At 42.2% G+C, this 18,487-nt stretch overlaps 5 protein-coding genes across 6 annotated transcripts; 2 read left to right on the forward strand and 3 right to left on the reverse strand.

Annotated features, from left to right (window-relative positions):
• Positions 1–1,165: 1,165 nt before the first annotated feature.
• On the reverse strand, positions 1,166–3,766 carry LOC115684927 (uncharacterized). The gene is made up of 6 exons (XM_030609884.2): positions 3,274–3,766; positions 3,050–3,158; positions 2,822–2,913; positions 2,432–2,690; positions 1,514–1,657; positions 1,166–1,436 (listed from the first exon to the last, which is right to left on the reverse strand). Exons 1-6 carry the CDS (start codon positions 3,633–3,635, stop codon positions 1,341–1,343), a joined length of 1,062 nt encoding a protein of 353 aa, XP_030465744.1. The 5' UTR covers positions 3,636–3,766; the 3' UTR covers positions 1,166–1,340.
• A 769-nt stretch (positions 3,767–4,535) lies between these two features.
• On the forward strand, positions 4,536–8,489 carry LOC115684856 (uncharacterized). The gene is made up of 6 exons (XM_030609784.2): positions 4,536–5,014; positions 5,426–5,894; positions 6,204–6,543; positions 6,967–7,065; positions 7,199–7,319; positions 8,041–8,489. Exons 1-6 carry the CDS (start codon positions 4,819–4,821, stop codon positions 8,256–8,258), a joined length of 1,443 nt encoding a protein of 480 aa, XP_030465644.1. The 5' UTR covers positions 4,536–4,818; the 3' UTR covers positions 8,259–8,489.
• A 40-nt stretch (positions 8,490–8,529) lies between these two features.
• Positions 8,530–9,921, reverse strand: LOC115684857 (uncharacterized). Of its 2 annotated transcripts, none has more exons than XM_030609787.2 (2): positions 9,451–9,921; positions 8,530–9,251 (listed from the first exon to the last, which is right to left on the reverse strand). In XM_030609787.2, the coding sequence occupies exons 1-2, from the start codon at positions 9,902–9,904 to the stop codon at positions 8,752–8,754; spliced, it is 954 nt and encodes a 317-aa protein (XP_030465647.1). In that variant the 5' UTR covers positions 9,905–9,921; the 3' UTR covers positions 8,530–8,751. The 2 variants fall into 2 exon arrangements, with proteins under 2 accessions (XP_030465647.1, XP_030465646.1); XM_030609786.2 differs by having other exon boundaries at positions 9,439–9,921.
• Positions 9,922–10,191: 270 nt separating this feature from the next.
• Positions 10,192–13,223, reverse strand: LOC115684859 (probable acetyltransferase TAP2). Its single transcript, XM_030609788.2, has 4 exons — positions 12,571–13,223; positions 11,447–11,505; positions 11,058–11,114; positions 10,192–10,618 (listed from the first exon to the last, which is right to left on the reverse strand). The coding sequence occupies exons 1-4, from the start codon at positions 13,072–13,074 to the stop codon at positions 10,465–10,467; spliced, it is 774 nt and encodes a 257-aa protein (XP_030465648.1). The 5' UTR covers positions 13,075–13,223; the 3' UTR covers positions 10,192–10,464.
• A 962-nt stretch (positions 13,224–14,185) lies between these two features.
• Positions 14,186–18,171, forward strand: LOC115684904 (uncharacterized). The gene is made up of 9 exons (XM_056308728.1): positions 14,186–14,513; positions 14,587–14,832; positions 15,558–15,705; positions 15,795–15,945; positions 16,160–16,285; positions 16,417–16,497; positions 16,636–16,828; positions 16,914–17,184; positions 17,694–18,171. The coding sequence occupies exons 2-9, from the start codon at positions 14,626–14,628 to the stop codon at positions 17,957–17,959; spliced, it is 1,443 nt and encodes a 480-aa protein (XP_056164703.1). The 5' UTR covers positions 14,186–14,513; positions 14,587–14,625; the 3' UTR covers positions 17,960–18,171.
• The last annotated feature ends 316 nt before the right edge of the window (positions 18,172–18,487 follow it).

Consider the following 18,487-nt stretch of genomic DNA (forward strand, 5'->3'; position numbering starts at 1 on the left):
ATGTCTCAGAATTTACCTAGCTTGGAAGGTTGTTCCAAGTTGAGTCCCTATAAACTCCTCGAGGGTCCCTTAGAGGGTTAGAGTGTGATTTCGTATTTGGTCTCTTGGATTAGAGTACCTCTAAAATTGTATATTTCTTCGATAAATTCTATCGAGTGGTGAGTCACATGCCGTGTATCCCGGGCCAGATCCCTTGAGCGATGAGTCCATCCATCGCCGTTGCAATTCGAGTTTCCTTCTCATTCTCCGATCGCTCCGGTATCATTTATGGTCTGAACATTGCTATTGTTGCATCCTTTTCTTCTTTCGGTTGGGGGTCAAGGCGAAATATGATTTAGGGATTAGTAATCTGAGAAATGCGGAAGTTATGAACATATGGATTTGTGCATTCTTTTCAAGATGAAACCTCTGCATCAATCCTTACATTAGGCGATGAAAAAAGGTTTCCTATTCTTTTTATGTTTAAGATTGATTATGTTCTCATAAATTGTTGTCCTTTTTCACATTGGATGAGACTCTGAATTCGGGTCCTCCGTACATCTTTCAAAATATTAATTTGAATTTGCATCGTTCTCTTAGTTAACAAAGAAAAAAAAAACTGTTTGGAGCCTCAGGGCATATTCGATCAGTCCTCTTGGTGGGCATAGCATCCACCCCACATCCGCCGGATAATTATTCGATCCACTCTGTGTCGCTCGTTGAATACGAAACTTGCACTTTTGGAAGTGCAACCTGTTTATTTCGACATCGATTCTTCAATCAAATCGATGGTAAAATTTTTTTTGGGAGCATAAGTGGGATACCGTGCTCTTTGAGTAACTTGAAAACCTGAGATGTTAGGCAAATCAGTTTACATTTGGTGTTCATGATTTCTCGAGACGACGTAAGCGATCCCAACTTTCACCTTTTTCGGTTCTCTCAATTGGGCTGCGTTCGTGCCTTATGAATGGCCCCCGAAGCATGTGGTCCGACCATGTTTGAACCTCGCCATAAGCCTTTTGGGCCGGGAAAAATTGCTCATAATTAGCCCAAATTTGGGTTTGATCTCCACTTAAACATCAGCGTTAATTCCTACTCTAGTGTCCTTTCGCCTTTGGTCGGATTGACTAAAACAGACCATGACGGTATTCTGGGCGACATTCAGACTATCTAACCAACAGATGGATTAGTAAATTTTGACAGAGTAATTCTCCTTGGTATGAAATTCGTTTCTTAGGTGAATTACAGGATCCAAACATGTAACAAATGCAGAGTACATACACTAGTCTTATCTTGAAGAGCTGTAGGAGTATTATTCCGAAGTATATTATTCTGAATCCCAGCATTGCCTCATTGCCATGTCAAATTTTAGATCTTCTGCTCCCAGGACCTTCACAAATGACCATCACCTTCCCTATCACTTTCCGGTCTTTGATAGCGGCGAACGCAAGGTTGGCCTGCCAAACATGAAGAGATTGAATTGAAGTTCATTAAAGAGATAAGAACGATATTGAGTGTCCGCGGTTCTCCTGACCTCCGACAGGGCAAAGGCATGAGAAATCTGGACAGTAATCAAGCCTTTTGCCAACCAGGAGAGCAACTCCCTAAGGGAATCTTCGAGAACGCGGGGTCGATGGATTCTGTAGCTGCCCCAATACAGTCCATGCACCGTCCAGTTCTGGATCAAAGCAAACCAGTTAAATTAAACCAGAAGGAAATATACTGAAAAGAAGCACACCGTGATTTGATTTGGAAGGCCAAATAAAGGGGAAGGCCAAACTAGTATTGCTTAATTGTGTTATTGAAAATATCTACATCAGCTTCTTGAATGACCCACCCAGTTTCTTCTCAAACTGATCTGCAAATGGAAACTCGCCAGTTTCCTCAATGGATATGTATTGGCTCATTTGCTTGGTGAGCTAATATTTGTCTTCTCTCGTTTCACTGTTTCGAAGAAAGCAAGACAATCTAACCACAAAGGAACCTCTTTTGCTGCCTCTCACAGACACCGCATAGTGTAGCGTGCAATGGTCTAGCACAAATCAGCACTTGACCCGAGTCCTTCTTGAAGGTAACATCCCAATGATTAAGAGAAGCTATTGCCGTACTCACATATAATCGTTTCAAGCTATCTCCATCACAATAAAACTGAATGACTGGAGCACTTTATCCCTTCAATTCTGATTATCTAAGATAGGGAGCCTCGATTCAGTTGAAAATTAATCATGTCCACGATTAACTGAATTCAGGCTACGAATGAGACATAAGCTTTTAACAATTTTTCAGCAAGCCATTCAGTCAATACTTCCAAACCCACAAGTCTCCGTCACTTCTCACTTGAAGTTTCCACTCGAAAATTAAGACAAGCATCTCAATTAAATAGAGAAATAAAATAAACGAGAAGAAAACAAGATAGTTTGACTGCAAAGACGAAATGTTACAACCGGCGTACCTTCACAAGAGCAATATTTGCAGGTATCAATGGGATCTCACCACTAGCAAACCCTATAACCAAAATCTGCGCTCCCCAGTTGAGAAGCTTCATGGATTCTTTTGTAAGCTTGCCTCCTACTGGATCATACAATACGTCAACCCCCTTAAGCTTCTTTGCCTTGAGGAACTCCTTGACACTTGAAATGACATTCTCATTGCCCAAGTCTACTACATGATCGACACCCATGGACTTCAAAAACTGCACCTTTTCAGCTCCCCTACAAGATTCGCACGTGCAGTGGATAACACTTTCATTACTCTCCAGTATAGTATAGCAGCAAATTCATTTCGATGGAAGACTACCAATCTACAAGGAATCAAGGGCATATATTTTGAAAATGGCCAATACCTGGCGACGGCAATAACAACGGCTCCACAAACCTTTCCGATTTGCACCGCTGCAGTTCCAACACCCCCAGCTGCACCGAGAACAAGCAAGACCTACATTTTGATCATTCACAACCGGCATTAACTAAACGGAACACGTGTGGCTAAAATCACCCGGAGCGAGAGATGCCGAACTAAATCCAATGAGCACCAAAAAGTACTTGAAGATAATCGTTCACAGTATATATACCTGACCAGCGGTCAACTGAGCTCTGTGAACAAGAGCAACATGTGAAGTTCCAAATGCAACAGGAAGGGCACCAGCTGCCACAAGATCACATCCTTCCGGAACCCGAAACCTTCGACAAACAAAATCACACCTTTCATCACTCAAAACAACGAAAAATCCCTGGCCAAAGCAACCCCACAAAACGAAACCAGCTAAAACAACAAGACAGCGAAAAACATCCATACAATTCGGACTCATCGGCGACAATGAACTGAGCGAACGACCCAAGAGCGGCAACGGAACAAACTTCATCACCCACTCTGAAATTGGAAACCCCGGAGCCGATCGCCTCGACCACGCCCGAGTAATCGGAGCCGGGAACGAAAGGGAGAGGCGGCTTCTCTTGGTACTTGCCCAGGATCTGCAGATAATTGGCGTAGTTCAAGCTCGTTGCTTTCACCCGCACGAGAACTGAAGTGGGTGTCTTCAATTCTGGGATCGGGTGTTTTGGGTCCAGAACAATCGGGGAGCCATTATCGTTGTCGATTGCAGATGGCACTGGCGAGAGGGTAGGATCGCCCAGTTGCTTGCATAGCAGAGCATCCATGGCCGGCTTGAGCGGCGGAAAATGATCAGATTGCTCTCACTGCACTATCGGCTGGGGACTGTACAGAGACTGGCACTGCTGATTTACGAGAGAGAGAGAGAGAGATGAGAAACGGCAGGTGACAAAATAAATTCTATAGCTTTCAAATTTGGAATTTGTCAAAGCACAATCCAGCCTGATGGGATGAATTATTATCACTCTTTTTGTTTTGGAGAGTCTAGTTAAGCTCGTCTTCTGAATAAGAAAGGCCAAGAAAAACAGCACACATTTATCTAAAAAATTTTCTATCATACCAAAAAATCTCAAATTTGTATATGTACGACATATTTATACTCTATTACAGTCATGTGAAAATTTATCTACATGGAAAATTAAGCAAAATAAAAATAATTTTTTTTGGCTGAAATATCATTTAACGAAATTTTGACGGAAGATAAATGTGTTACAGATATGTAAATTTGAAATTTTATATATCACAAAAAAAAATTTAGGATAATATGTGACAGTGGGTACAGTTTGAAACTTTTTATGACTTTTTCCATAGAGTTTATAAGAAGCACCTTGAAAATGCTGATTAAGTTCTATTGTCTTTCCTACTAATTTTAGAATATGAAAATCACCGCCCCCAAAGGTGAGTTTTACTTTATCTTTGTCATGAGTTTAATTTCATAAGTTAACTTTATTTATTAGTGCGGAAAATTCGAAATTTTTGTATCTCGGAATTTTAAGATATATTCATCATTTAAAAGATTAGCTTCTCACTCAATAAAGGGAGTTAATACACTAAGTTTACCATGAATGATTACCTCATCCATTTGTCAACTGCTCTCTCTCTTTCTCTCTCTCTCTCTCTCTCTCTCTCTCTCTCTCTCTCAGTGGGCAACTCTTGGTGACAAACAATGCAAATAAATGTAGAGCTCTCTTTCACCCATTAGTAAGTAAAGGACATCCGTTTAGAAGACGTCGCTGGTTCATGTTGAAGCGTGGCGGAGAGTTTTACACGATTCAGATGTTATTATAGAAAAATAGGGAAAAGGGCATCTATAAAGATCAAGAATTTCCATTTTCCTTGGCCAATCATGGTCAAGAATTGCTCGGCCTAAAAGTTTATCCATCTTCCGCTCAAAATACTGCATCTTTATGACTCCTGCATCGTCATAAGGCTCAAAGAACGCCAGCCCAGATGAGTTTGAGGGTGTTTCAGAGTCGAAGTTTTAATCTTTTACGAGGTGATGTTTCTTCGGCAGTCAAGGGTGAGAATAAGACCAGCAAAAGGTTCCTGTCTTGGCAACACGCGAAATCGAACTCAAGTTCGCATCTTAAGCTTGTAGCTCTTGCTTCTACTTCTTCGGTGAGTGGCTCAGGTGCAGAATACTCAGGTACTCCCATCGGCAGTCTCTGTAATTTTGAGTCAATTTTATATTTTCTTGGGTGAATCTGTGTAAGTCAGTGTTCTTCGGGTTTCTGTTCTGCGTTGTAACTATAAGAGAATTTGAGCTGAATTGCGCGTGCTAAATTGTTGAGCAAACCGATGATTAGCTGGACTTTTTCTTCTGAAGTTCTTCGTTTAGTTGGTTATATAGCACAAGGCACAGCATTGAATGTTTGTTGGAGTGTCCATGGGGTGCAGAGTAAAAAATTTGACAGCAAGTTTCAAATTTTTTTTCTTTGTTACTTTGTTATACGTTCAGCAGAACAGTGAATGAAGCATGGAAATTGATGGTTTTTTTAGTGGTCGCGCAATCGAGTGGCATGCTATGAGAGTGACTCTTTAAGACATGATAATGCAGAGGGATTGTTGGATGTGAGGAAGAAGGAAAAGAAGAAGGAAGTCGCTGGCATAGATCAAGATGAGCTTGTGGACCCGGCACTCCTTGCGGATCCCGACAGTCGTTTTTGTGAGTTTAAAGGTGTCCACGTACACCACAAGGTTTATGATGTGGCATCGCAAGGACGTGACTCTATGGAAACGGCGAGTCATGCGCGACTGCCCCATATTCCTATGATTTTGTTGCACGGGTTTGGAGCTTCTGTCTTCTCCTGGAATAGGGTTATGAAGCATTTGGCTGGGCTAACTGGTTCCAGAATTCTTGCTTTCGATAGACCGGCTTTTGGATTGACATCTAGGGTTAAATCTGTTGAGCTTTCATCTAGAAGCAAGGATGAGAAACCTCTAAATCCATACTCCATGGCATTTTCAGTGCTAGCCACCTTGTATTTCATTGACTTCTTGGCATCAGATAGAGCAATTTTGGTGGGGTAGGTAATGTATTTCTCTTTATACTTATACATCGTTTGTTGCCTATCCACCTCTCTTTTAAATTGCATGTGGTCATTGAACTGGCCAATTTCCAATTTGGTGAATTAGAGAAAAGGAAAGGTATTTGATTATGCGCACAGCTCTCAACAAGGTATTCAATATATATAATTCTCCCCCTATCTGGAAATAGCCCACACAACCCATCGGATGCCAAATATTGCCGGAGAATTCTTTTCCCTCTTTTGTTGTGTCATTTTGCGATGCGTTGGTATTAGACAGCTGAACTTTTGAAGTAAATTGTTATTCAGGCATTCCGCTGGTTGCCTTGTTGCAGTCAATACATACTTTGAGGCTCCAGAACGTGTTGCTGCGCTAATTCTTGTAGCACCTGCTATTCTTGCACCATATTTTTCACGTAGAGGCAACAAAGGTAGTGATCTAGGAAGAGAGAACAAGAAAGAAGAGAGATCATCTGGTTTGGATGTTGCAGTAAACCCATTCTCAAGAATCTTCAGATTCTTGTCACAAACCATTAATGCCATTTCAGAGGTGCTAGTGCAAATGGTGAAGGGGATGGGAGGCATGCTTTCCACTCTATATAAGAAACTGTTGTCGACTTTCCTGCGCTCTGCTTTTGCTGTTATGCTGGTAAAGTTTCTTTCTAGACTCGCTTCTGATATTTAATCTTTTTAGAGTTTTAATTTCATATTGTTTCGTGTTATTCCTTTTGTTGTAATCTGTGGCACAAATTTTCAGCAGTAATTGCTTGTTGCATTAGTCTCTTTTTCTCATGGAGATGTTACCTCATGTTTTTCTTGTAGCTTGTCAAAGATTAATATTATTGCACATTTAAGTGACTGGGTTGTGGGCTCAATAGTGACTTGGGCTATTACCCTGTTCCTTTCTTTCAACATTGGATGTGCAATGTGATATAAATCTTCTGATTTAGATATGTTAGAAACTCATTGCTGGACAGTTAAGTGGTAAATACACAATAGTAGATAGTATTATGTGATCCCTAGCTGCAGATTCTCTGCTATAATAATGTTGATGTCTTTTCGTGATTTTCAGGTAAGGATGGTAATTGATAAATTTGGTATAGCTGCCATTAGAAATGCATGGCATGATCCAAACAAAATCAACGAACATGTCCTGCATGGATATACAAAGGTACTTGGTCATGTCATGATAACTCTGATCTTCTTTTTATTGTGTTGGAGGGGAAATGGACTAAAAGTGCTTTGTCCAACTAACTTCCTTCGCTTTAACGAGACTGCATTTTATTGATAAAACCACATTTCAGCCATTAAGGAGTAAGTATTGGGACAGAGCTCTGCTGGAGTACACCACTGCAATGCTTCTGGATGCCGATTCTGAATCAAAACCTCCACTTGCAGAAAGACTGCATGAAATCTCTTGTCCAGGTGACAACACGAACCTTATATGTAATGTGTAATCTTGAGAGAATATGTCTTTGGGAAGGCTACTTGGCCAGAACTAGGGAGGAGATAAGGACTGTGAGGTGAGGACAAGTTAAGGAGACCAACTGATCACAATTAAGCCTACTCTAGTTTTGGATCAGCTATGCTAAGTCCGGGACATCAATTATCTTGAGGGGAACCAAAGTTTCAGTTAAGATAAACTAGATTGTTGGCTAGTCACGCCTAATGTAATTGGAGCGAAAATCATCACCTCCTAAACCTTCTCCAGCGGCTCTACAAGTTGGGGACTGATAAAAATGCTCTTTTCTATCACAGCCAAGGCAGTCCATAATCCCTCTCTGCAGGTTCTATCTAAGTCTTCAAAAGGTTTTCATTTCCATGAATACTTCCAACTCCAGAGGGTCTAAACTGCACAAACATTGAATCTTCATTCTAAATAAGCTACTTTGCACTACTGAAAAGGAGCAACCAATCTCGCTATTGTAGTCATGTCTTTATTGCCAAACTAAGGCCAGGAAAATTGCTGGTCTAGATTTTCAGTATTGAAGAAGAGAAAGAAGTCGAAAGGTAGTGAATTCAGATATTGGTTTACAAATTACTTCCCACTCAAGAAAGAAGTTCTACTGGGGTGTCAATCTCCAACTGGCCTAGGAATGAGCAATTCATTGACTTGCTCCTAATGTCTTTGCCTCTCCCGATGCAGTTTTGATTGTCACGGGTGACAATGACCGGCTCGTTCCATCCTGGAATGCCGAGAGACTTTCACAAGCCATACCGGGATCATGTCTTGAAGTAATTAAGCAATGTGGACACCTACCCCATGAGGAAAAAGTAGAAGAGTTTGTTTCTGCTGTTGAGAAGTTTCTGCAAAGGGCTTTTGGGGGTTCACAGGAGCAACAGATTCTGCAAGCTGTGTCTTAGTATTCTTATAGTTGCAGAAGACCATTCCTCCTTCTGCTTCAAGCAGATATCATGGATCAACTGAGAAAGAGTTGGTCTTCTAAACGCTGAAGTAGTTGGTGCTCCGCCTCTTTAGAAGTCGCATCCACGTTTTAGAATCCAGATGTTGGCCAATTATTTTGGAATATTTAGGTCAGTGAAACAAGAAAATTATTTGTTTCTATTACACAAATTGACATGCATTATTTTTATTTGGGAGCTTAGTACTGCGTATTAATCTGTACAATGCCTGTGGCGAAATCTTATAAATGACATTGCTATGTTGTACAATAAGCTGTGCTTGAGGTCTTTCTTGTACAATCTCTGCTTGAGCGTCCGACAGGGTTTGGCGCAATTAAACTTATGCAAGACTAGCAAATCATTAAATGGCCTAGCTATGCAGATTCACCCATACAGTTGGAACAAGAAAATTACAATTTCAATGCCATGAGATGATCACCTTTACGCTGTTTCATCAGAAGGGGGGATCCATTGACACAGTGAGACTAGCATCCTGTAAGCCTCTAGGAACATCAAATCCTGACAGGAAGTCTTCACCAAAAATGGCAGCACCAGCCGCGAGTGCTCCTGCGCCTAATCCCATTCCAAACCCTGGTCCTCTGCCTTGTCCACCATCTGCTCCAGACGGAGACATGTTCATACGAGCCCCTGGCAGATTTTCTGTCCTCGGAAGAAAGGTGGGTATGAAACCAACATTTGAAGGTGGCGGTGGAGGCAGTGGCGGTGGTGGCGGCGGAGTTGTTCTAATTGGATAATTGCTCGGTCCACCTACGGATGGGTTCTGAGAGTTACTCTGTACCGGCGTTGAATGATTTACCGGGACGTTTGTCTGCTGATGATTTTCTCGACTTTGTCGAACTATAGGCAGTCGCGGCGGGAAGGCTTGAGCTGACGTATCTTCATGTGTCAGGGTTATGTGATTCCCATGATCCATGAGCACGAGTCCTCCATTTCCTACAAATTTACACTGATGAAGTAACATAATTTGGTTGATTCCCACCAGAAGAAACAAATTTAAATGAAAAGGGGCAAATCAGTAGCAAATGAGGAGGAAATATTTTTCACAAGACTTAAAGCTTGTTCAGCTAGAATGATCAGAATTAATAAAACACTTATTTTGGCAATATTTTCAATGAGGAACCTTGTGAAGAACCTATGTGATTATGCGACTCAGCCCCTTCTTCTGATATGCGAACAGAAATATCGACAAATCCCCGGGGTTTGCTGGAATTTTCCTTTCTTAGCTGATAACTCCCCACTTCTTCAATGGTTGCCCTGGAAACATCAGAATTCTTTGCATGCTTTGCCAGAAACTCTCTCAGGACAATAGTAGCTGTTCCCTGGAGCCTTTCTCGAAGGAAAATGAGCTCTCTGCTATAAACTTCTACATGGAGTGCCAGGTCTTGGAATTCCGAGTTAGAGACATCAACCAATGTAGCGAACTTTGTTTTCCAAGCAGGATTCGCATTCCCAGAGTGGTCGACTTTGGTGCAATACTTGTTCTTCGGATCGATCCAACCAATGGCAAACCATTGGAGCTTCAAGAGCGACCGTCGTTTGAGCCCTCGAGCAGAAACTAATCCTATTTCGATCCAGATCTTCCCCATGCTAGTTTGGGAAGGAATGCGAGAGTGATATTATCTTGTCTTGGGGAAGGTCTTAGGAATAAAGTTGATAGGGATAGAAGAAAGGTAGAGGGTGTTTTGCATCGGATGCAAGAATACTTAGCTTTAGAATATCAGGGAATTCTTACGCGTGAACAACATTATGAGGGGAGACCTTTCAGATGCTGCCTCTGTAATTTTTAAGTCTAAACGCGGAGCATACTTGTAAGTAAAGGCTCTTTTGATCAGCCAAAAACAATACTAAAAGCATCCTTAAAAAAGGAAATGTAATAAATACATCATCCCTATTAACTTGAACTGATTGTATAAACAGAACAAAATGACCATAGCCCGGACACATTGATTTTACATAATCTTTGCCGCTAGAATTCAAGTATGTACATGTATCTTCTTTACTGTGCAACAGCTTCACTAAAACAAGCATCCATTTTGACTTAGGCCATAGAATCTCACTTCTGCTTTAAAAGAGTAGACAGAGAACTCCAAAAGTCGCCGCCGCCTTATACAATGGTGAGTTGTCAGTTCAATGAGTTGGTAGATGTTTAGGAAGCAGCGTGATCTTTAGGTGTTGGGACCAGCAAAAGGTTTCGACCAGCAGGCTTGACCACTCCATGGCCATCAGATAGAGTCCTTGTATACATCATTGTCGTGGAGCCCAAAATGTCATCTCCAAATCCACATGCTTCAAAAAGTGGCCTTGAACAAAGTACATGAGAAAAATTTGACTGGCTGCCTTTTAATGTACTAGTATATACACATAGAGAATGCTTAGTGCAACACTTCTCTTTTGACTAAAAAATGAGTAAACAAATTGAATTTGGAATGATGTGGAAAACCCAGTAATTAACTCCAAATAATCTTGCTATTTCATATGGATATTAATGGGATCTTTGAATGTTATGGTAGCTAATGATATTATGCTTCATGTGCAAGTCATTAGATCATCATATAAGCAAGTACTACAGAGAGGAGACCTAACACAAGTCATGCAAGTTACTCAAACATTTGGGGACATAAGCAAGCAAGGAACTCAGCAGTCAGCACCATCCAAAAAGTATCAGAAAATTTTCCTGTAAGTTTCCCGGTACAAGCAATTACAGAATATACAGTTAAATTTCAGGGACAGTAGATTTACCTCTCATTTTCTGAACAAAGAGCCGCTATGTCATATATGTCTCTACTTGTGAGGATCCTGCAAGGATGAGGGTTCTATTAGACTACCAGAAATCCTTACTGAGAGAACAGAGAAAGATGTTCATGTACTTGATAAGGGTGGCCGTAGACATGTTTCCAACCAAGGGAAAGTGTAGGTTGTTTCTTTCATTAAGGGAAAAATCCATAGATTTTTTTTATCCTCAATAGTCAGAGGAGTAACAACTGTAATGGATCAGGGAGAATGAAGCAAACCAAATCAATCAAGGAAGTTGCAGTATTAAAGTTAACTGAAAATTGCCAGAGTGGATGTGGAAGGGATTCGCTAACCAAATTATTCTGTAATGAACAGAACTTAATCAACCAACAGACCTTACAATTCTTTTGACAATCATCCGGCCAATTCCCATTCCTCGAAACGAAGGAATAACCTGGGAGGCACTGAGGCACGATTACATGACTATATGCATATAATTGTATATAGTCATTTCGAACAAACTAAAAGCAATATCCATGTGAATATCCAGTAAGATAGACTCAAAGGGTACAAAATATCACTGGCATATAAGCACAACATCCTAAATGAAGCCCCAGTAGCTCTACAATCATCTTGCTTCCATTTGCAAGTACAATCAAGTTATTTTTACATCAAACTGAATCGTTGGCTTCTCGAGAATTTTCAACTAGGAATTTTACCAACAATATGGCATGTAAAATGATCTGCATTAACTTTAAGCAATGCACCCTGCACGAATGATACAGGCAAAACTCCAACAAGGTGCTTGGATACCAATCTGACGTGGTTGGAGGAGCACAAGATAGCAAGAAGAACAGGAAATGAGGCTCAAATAGAGATGAAATGAAGCTGGAAAAGAGAATATATTGTAGGGCTTATAGAAACCAGCCATGTTTATTAAATCAACAAAAACTAATGACAAAGTGACATAGAGGCTAATACTGGGAGTGCAGCCGTAACACAATATCAACTCTTGATCTAAGATAATGACTTCTGATCTCAACGACTGGAGCTCATTAAAGGTCAAATGACTACCACAGGACCACTTATTAACCCCAGTAGCCTACGTAAAGACTAAAACTAGGACTAGGATTATTATCCTGTATCATTCTCTCCAGTTGGAAACAGTCAAACTCAAATGGGGAACGTCTTCAACATGATCTCTGACTATTTAAATCAATCTTCTTCATCTCTTTTCCGAAAACCATTTAGCTTCGATACTTGATTTACCCAATCGTTTCACCAGAAACTTTCTCCCCATGTCATCTTTCCTGGTTAGCATCATCTCTCCGACCGGAGGAAATTCGAGAAAAGATGGAATTGGTTTCTAACAGTGTCACAAATTCACAAACTTCCATAACTACGCAAGATATTAAAACATTAAGCTTCATACACGTTCTTCCAAAGATGAAACAAAAAGCTAGACATGCGTATCTCGCACGACGAACAAGAGCAGAAGAACAGAGCGTTCGCATCATACCATGACATCGTAAATGGAAGCAGTCAACCCCAAATCCGAAACAGCCCGGCCAAATCCCACCAGCCGGCCGTCCGACGGATCGACCCTCGGCAACATCTTACTCACCAAACCTCCAATCCCCACCGCCGCACTCTGCTCCGCGTCCGGCGACAAGTCCTCGTCCCTGCAGAAGACGGACACGACGACGGAGCTGTGAGCGAGGGCGATGCGGAGCTTGCCGAGCCCGACGGCGCCGTCCTCCCGGGCTCGCCGGTCGTGACCCACGTCGGGGAGCCGGTGGCAGGAGAGGTCGCAGGAGGCGTAGAGGTCTCGGAGGGCGCCGGGGTCGACGTGGCCGGGCCTCGTGGAGATGTAGATGGGGACCGACGACGGGCCCGTTGACGGCGGGAACTGCAGCTTGCGCGGCTTGCGGGTGTTGGTGGGTCTCTTCGCCCACCTCAGCTCCATGGTCTTGGAGAAGTTGGGGTGATGGGTCATCTGCTTCGAAGAGGCCACGGACGCCATTTTTGCTCGACGTGAATCTCCTCCCCTCTCTCTCTCTCTCTCGCCGGCGAATGTGCTCGCCGTCGCCGTTCACGGATCGAAGCCGAGCGCGTCTCGGCTCTCTCCGGTGAATTGTGGCCAAGCGATGGCGGTGCTTCTGCAATGGCGCTGGAAAAAAAGAATGAAAAACCGATAAAAAATCAAAAGATAAGAAAATGAAAATGTTTAATCACGTACAAATATCTCTTTCTATGTTTTTTTTTCCCGGGATGTTACACCATCACTAAAGAAATCAAATCTCTCGTTAGCCTATCTAAAATTAAGGTGCCGTTCGTATCACAAGGGTGAATGACCCAATTTGCTAACCGAGCACAGGAGTTTCGTTTCCAAAAATTGCTAGAAATACATTAAAAGATTCTAAATCTGAGACATGAGCGTGTCACGAAAGTTAAGAGAGCGAGCAATGAAAAAGCAGCTCGCAAATTCGCTTCCACAATAAGTTTAGGGATACCCAAAGAAATCGTCATTTTAAAACTTAAAAGGATAGGTCACAATTCTGCTTTGAGCAAAGAGCATACTCTCACATGAAAAATATAAAATTAGGGGAATATGCGGAGAGGGTCGAACTAAAACTCGCTCCCTTGTCGGAAACCCTATTCTCTAGAGAATAGGAGTTGATAATTCAAGCTAGTTGTTCGATAATTCGAATCGGAGTCGGAGTTTGTCCGCTTGGCTACGAGGACCAACTCCAAAATTACCATAACGCGACAGTTGCATTATGATTGTGGAAATTCGCTTATATCCAGAAGCACTTCAATTACTAGCCCTCACCTCCAGTCATCAGCTTAAGGCATTAAGATGGTACGGTGGCGCCACTCACATTAATCATGCACTGTATAGGAACATTTGGGGGGTCAGAATTGATCATCCAAATGAAATTCAGGAGCGAGATGTCTTTGTAACCTCGAAACAGCGTGGGAACTTCAATGGCGAGATGGGCCAAGACATGGGCCGGGATCTGGGCCTCCGCTCGGGAAGAGCCGCAAAAGGCCCAAAAAAGCTTTCGGCCTCCCATCGGATCCAATCCAATTCATGGCGTCCTCCTCTCGCTTTCCTCGAGTTGGCAGATTTGAAACCAGATCGGCGACGAGACGAGAAGAACATCCGCTCTCTCTTGTAGGGAGCACGGCGCGCGGTGTCCATTTCCCTCCGCTCCCGTCTCGCTCGCGCACAGCGGAGTGGGTCGAGCTCGAACTCGAACTCGCTCCCCTGTCGGAAACCCTGTTCTCCGTCCACTTCCGGCGGGGTTCTGGTCGGTCCGTGGGTCGGCGGGGGGCGAGGGCGGAATAGGGTTTTAGGGGAGCGCGAGAGCTGTGGCGAGGCGAGGCAGTTGAGAAGAGGGGCGGAGTGGAATCGATGGTCATGCCGATCTCTGCAGTTTAGGAGTGTTAAGCTTTTGCGTGCGCGCTTGGGAGAGAGAGAGAGAGAGAGAGAGAGAGAGAGAGAGAGAGAGAGAGAGAGAGAGAGAGAGAGAGAGAGAGAGAGAGAGAGAGAGAGAGGAGGGGGGGGAATATGGAGGGGAAGCGAATATCTGCGAGCCCGAGGCCCTGCAGCGGAAGAAGGGTGCTGGCTTCGAAGAAGAGGCCGAGGTGGTGGTGCGGCGGGGACGGGTTCGTGAACAGCGTCAAGAAGCTCCAGAGACGCGAGATCAGTTCCAAGCGCGACCGCGCTTTCTCGATGACCGACGCCCAGGAGCGGTTCAGAAACATTCGGTTGCAGGTATGGTGCCGAGGGTTCTTGTTATTTTTCAGTTCTTTTTTTCTTTGACTTGCTAGGTCTTTATTAAGTGGGGGTGTCTGTCTGAAGGAGGATTTATCCAGTGGTTTCGGTGTGAACTAGAGTTAACTTGTGGAATTATGTGGATATCGATCAGAAATTTGGTTTCTGGCTGGAGTGAATGTCAACAGTTATATTATAACTTGGATTGTGTTGAAGGTAGGGGAAGGCAGTGAAGATTGTTATGGTGAATGCCTAAAATTTTGAATCGTGGCTGGGGTGCGGATTCGAATGCCTTTGATCCTTTGTTAAAGGCAATGTTCGGGGAGATATGGATTTTATCCATGCAAAATGTTTGGTTTTATATGTGGATTGACCCTTGGTTGGGTGCTTCTGCCTCATTCCGGCTTTTTCATGTAATGCTCGTAACGTTCCCCTGATCATCGATATGATTGGGAGATGAAATTTAGTTTCTGAATAAAAATTGCGCCAAAAGTATGAAAATCTATCTACTGGCATTACTTGAGTTGCATAAATAGGTGCCTTGCCACATCTTTATCAGTCAGTCAAGAGAGCTGCTTTTCTTGTCAATATCTAGGATGTGGGATTTCAACTCAAAGATGACGAATGTTTTATTTTATGAGATTGATGAAAGCCTTTCTATGGGGATATTCTGCATATGCCGATTGTGGTTTTCTGGTTTGAATGATCGTGGGACTTATTCACAGGAGGAATATGATACCCACGACCCAAAGGGTCATTGTTCCATGGTCCTGACTTTTCTGAGAAAGAGGTCAAAGATTATTGAGATTGTAGCAGCACGTGACATTATCTTTGCCCTCGCTCAATCTGGTGTTTGTGCAGCTTTTAGCCGAGGTAGTAATCATGGTTTTCTTGCTTTCTTTACCAAAACCATGGATATTTCTTCCAGTTTTGTAATTTTTGACTCTTTTATTGGAATGCAGAGACAAATCAAAGGATCTGCTTTTTAAATGTCAGTCATGGTGAAGTTATTCGAAGTCTGTTCTATAACAAGAACAATGACTCACTTATCACAGTCTCAGTTTATGCATCTGATAACTTCAGCTCCCTAAAGTGCAGAAGCACGAGGATTGAGTAAGTCAACCTCCCCATCACCAAATTTTTATCCAACCCCACGTTCTCTTGTAGAGAGAACCTAAAAACTTAAAGAAGCACATAAAAGCTGTAACAAAGGGTAAGCAAGGCTAGAAAAAAGACATATTCTCAGTTCTGGAAAGGAAGGACGTCTAATGCAGTATCTTCTTCTGCCACAACTGCGTTGATATCAATTCTGATTCTTGATGTCTAGGTACATAAGGAGGGGAAAACCCGATGCTGGCTTTGCGCTTTTTGAATCTGAATCGCTGAAATGGCCTGGTTTTGTGGAGTTCGATGATGTGAATGGGAAAGTACTTACGTACTCTGCCCAAGACAGGTAAAAAACAAGATCAGGTCCATGGTTGGACTTATTTGCGCTCTGGAAATTTGGTTGAAGTTTGATTTTGGAGAATTATCAAGTTCAATAATTTTCTTCATCTTATTATGACCTCCTCTTCTGTCCTGCAGTATATACAAGGTATTTGACCTAAAGAATTACACGATGTTGTACTCCATATCTGATAAAAATGTCAAAGAAATCAAGATAAGGTACTTTCTTTTTTAGCTGGATGATGTTTCTTCACCTTTTCAATCTCATTTGAAATCTGTTACTTAAGAACTCCTTCCTCATCTTGTTTCCTCTTGTGATCATGCTCTTATGTTGATTGTTTGTATTTTTTTTAATAGCCCGGGAATCATGTTGTTGATATTTACAAAAACTGGCGGTTGTGTTCCTCTTAAGATTCTATCCATAGAGGATGGTACTGTTCTCAAGTCATTCAATCATCTCCTGCATCGGAGTAAGAAGGTTGATTTTATTGAACAATTCAACGAAAAGCTTCTAGTCAAGCAAGAAAACGAGAATCTCCAGATTCTCGATGTAAGTATCCCTCTCGATATACTGATGAGGCATATCTTGATATGGAGTTATGAAGTCGAGCTGCTGACTGTTGTAAATGTTGCAGGTTCGCAACTTTGAGCTAACAGAAGTTAGCAGATCTGAGTTCATGACACCATCGGCATTTATTTTCCTCTATGAAAATCAGTTATTCCTGACTTTTAGAAATCGAACTGTTGCCGTTTGGAATTTTCGTGGAGAGCTTGTAACGTCATTTGAAGATCACCTCTTGTGGCATCCAGATTGCAATACCAACAACATATACATCACAAGTGATCAGGACCTCATCATTTCTTACTGCAAGGCTGATTCTGACGACCCCTTATCTGAAGGAAATGGTAACTCCCATTACTTTGCTTTCTTTGGGTCAATTAGTTTACGCGGGAGTCATTTCTTCTTTCCACCGTTTTATGTGCCGGCAGCCTTGGTATGGATGTTGGCCCTGACGTGAGTAGTCATTTCTGTCTTTCCAATTCCGAGAACTGTCACCCTACTAGTCGTCTAAGAAGTGATTAAAACAAGCTATCAAAAGAATGGGAAGTTTCATCTGGTGGAGTTCTTTTGCATGGTATGTTGGTATTAACTTTTCATTCGTTGGAAGATGTGGATGAACCCATCAGAGGGGGAATAGTCTTTTTTTCTACTCATAGGTGCACTCGCCTCTCGAGTTTGACATTATAAGCGGCTGCATCATCCAATTATTTGCTCTTTCATAGGAGGTCAAAGGATAGCTGGGTTATTTCTAGCATTATCATATTCAGATGTGTATTCTCTGGCTATATATTTTGGTTGGACCATGTTCTTGCAGATATCAGTGTACCGTTAACAGTATTACTTGTTTTTGCAGCTGGATCCATCAATGTAAGCAACATATTGACGGGGAAATGCCTTGCTAAAGTAAAAGCAAGCAACAGCGTCCCTGTGGAGGATGAATGTAGTTGCAGTGGTGAATGTAGTGGTGATTGCCGTTCCAAGAAGCGTGCCCGTGCCTCCAAAATCAGGAGCACAGTTGCAGAAGCCTTGGAAGACATCACTGCGCTCTTCTACGATGAAGAGCGAAACGAAATTTATACGGGCAATAGGCATGGCCTTGTACATGTATGGTCTAACTGATTGTTCTCAAGTTTTTAAATTTAATTTCTCGAGGATTCATTATAATTCTCCCGAATGCTTATAATGATTGTGCTGCCATCGCACGATTACCCTTCTAAGTGTATTATGAGTTCCTGTATCGGTTAAGTTTGAGCTTCTTAAGCTGTATTTTAGAGTGCTGATGTAGTGACTGGTACCTCTTATCTAATTTACCTTCCGTCTGTTTCAGGATTTGTCTTCCTTCTCTCTCATGGTTGTTAATTTTTGTCCTACTTGTTGGATTTATGGTTATCTTTGTTCACGTGGAAACGTGCAAATTAGGCAAAGCCTCTTCCTGCGGGATGACTTCGTTTAAGCAGAGTATTAGAAGCTGCTAATATAGCTGTGAAATGAGGTCGTGACTTTAAAACCAAGACGCTTCTCACAGATGAAATTGGCAGGAGAAGAATTTGCCATGTCGTACAAGCTTGCTAATTCGACTTAAATTTTGGGGGCCCAGTTCAATTAAATTGGGACTGACTGCTTTCTTGGTCCACATGGTGGGTCATG

Source organism: Syzygium oleosum, unplaced genomic scaffold, assembly GCF_021117445.2.
Source record: "Syzygium oleosum isolate NSW1041296 unplaced genomic scaffold, Sole_v2.1 Sole_v2.02, whole genome shotgun sequence".
In the NCBI taxonomy this organism is placed as follows: Eukaryota; Viridiplantae; Streptophyta; class Magnoliopsida; order Myrtales; family Myrtaceae; genus Syzygium; species Syzygium oleosum.

Coding starts and splice junctions, on each gene's coding strand:
- LOC115684904 (XM_056308728.1), top strand. CDS start 14,626: ATGGAGGGGAAGCGAATATCTGCGAGCCCGAGGCCCTGCAGCGGAAGA. Junction 14,833..15,557: donor TCAGAAACATTCGGTTGCAG/GTATGGTGCCGA, acceptor ACTTATTCACAG/GAGGAATATGATACCCACGA. Junction 15,706..15,794: donor TTGTGCAGCTTTTAGCCGAG/GTAGTAATCATG, acceptor ATTGGAATGCAG/AGACAAATCAAAGGATCTGC.
- LOC115684857 (XM_030609786.2), bottom strand. CDS start 9,904: ATGGGGAAGATCTGGATCGAAATAGGATTAGTTTCTGCTCGAGGGCTC. Junction 9,252..9,438: donor TCACATAGGTTCTTCACAAG/GTTCCTCATTGA, acceptor GTAAATTTGTAG/GAAATGGAGGACTCGTGCTC.
- LOC115684856 (XM_030609784.2), top strand. CDS start 4,819: ATGAGTTTGAGGGTGTTTCAGAGTCGAAGTTTTAATCTTTTACGAGGT. Junction 5,895..6,203: donor GATAGAGCAATTTTGGTGGG/GTAGGTAATGTA, acceptor ATTGTTATTCAG/GCATTCCGCTGGTTGCCTTG. Junction 7,066..7,198: donor TCCTGCATGGATATACAAAG/GTACTTGGTCAT, acceptor ACCACATTTCAG/CCATTAAGGAGTAAGTATTG.
- LOC115684859 (XM_030609788.2), bottom strand. CDS start 13,074: ATGGCGTCCGTGGCCTCTTCGAAGCAGATGACCCATCACCCCAACTTC. Junction 11,115..11,446: donor ATTGTCAAAAGAATTGTAAG/GTCTGTTGGTTG, acceptor TCATCCTTGCAG/GATCCTCACAAGTAGAGACA. Junction 10,619..11,057: donor CTTTGTTCAGAAAATGAGAG/GTAAATCTACTG, acceptor ACTTTGTTCAAG/GCCACTTTTTGAAGCATGTG.
- LOC115684927 (XM_030609884.2), bottom strand. CDS start 3,635: ATGGATGCTCTGCTATGCAAGCAACTGGGCGATCCTACCCTCTCGCCA. Junction 2,691..2,821: donor GTTGTTATTGCCGTCGCCAG/GTATTGGCCATT, acceptor CGAATCTTGTAG/GGGAGCTGAAAAGGTGCAGT. Junction 1,437..1,513: donor ATGCCTTTGCCCTGTCGGAG/GTCAGGAGAACC, acceptor CATGTTTGGCAG/GCCAACCTTGCGTTCGCCGC.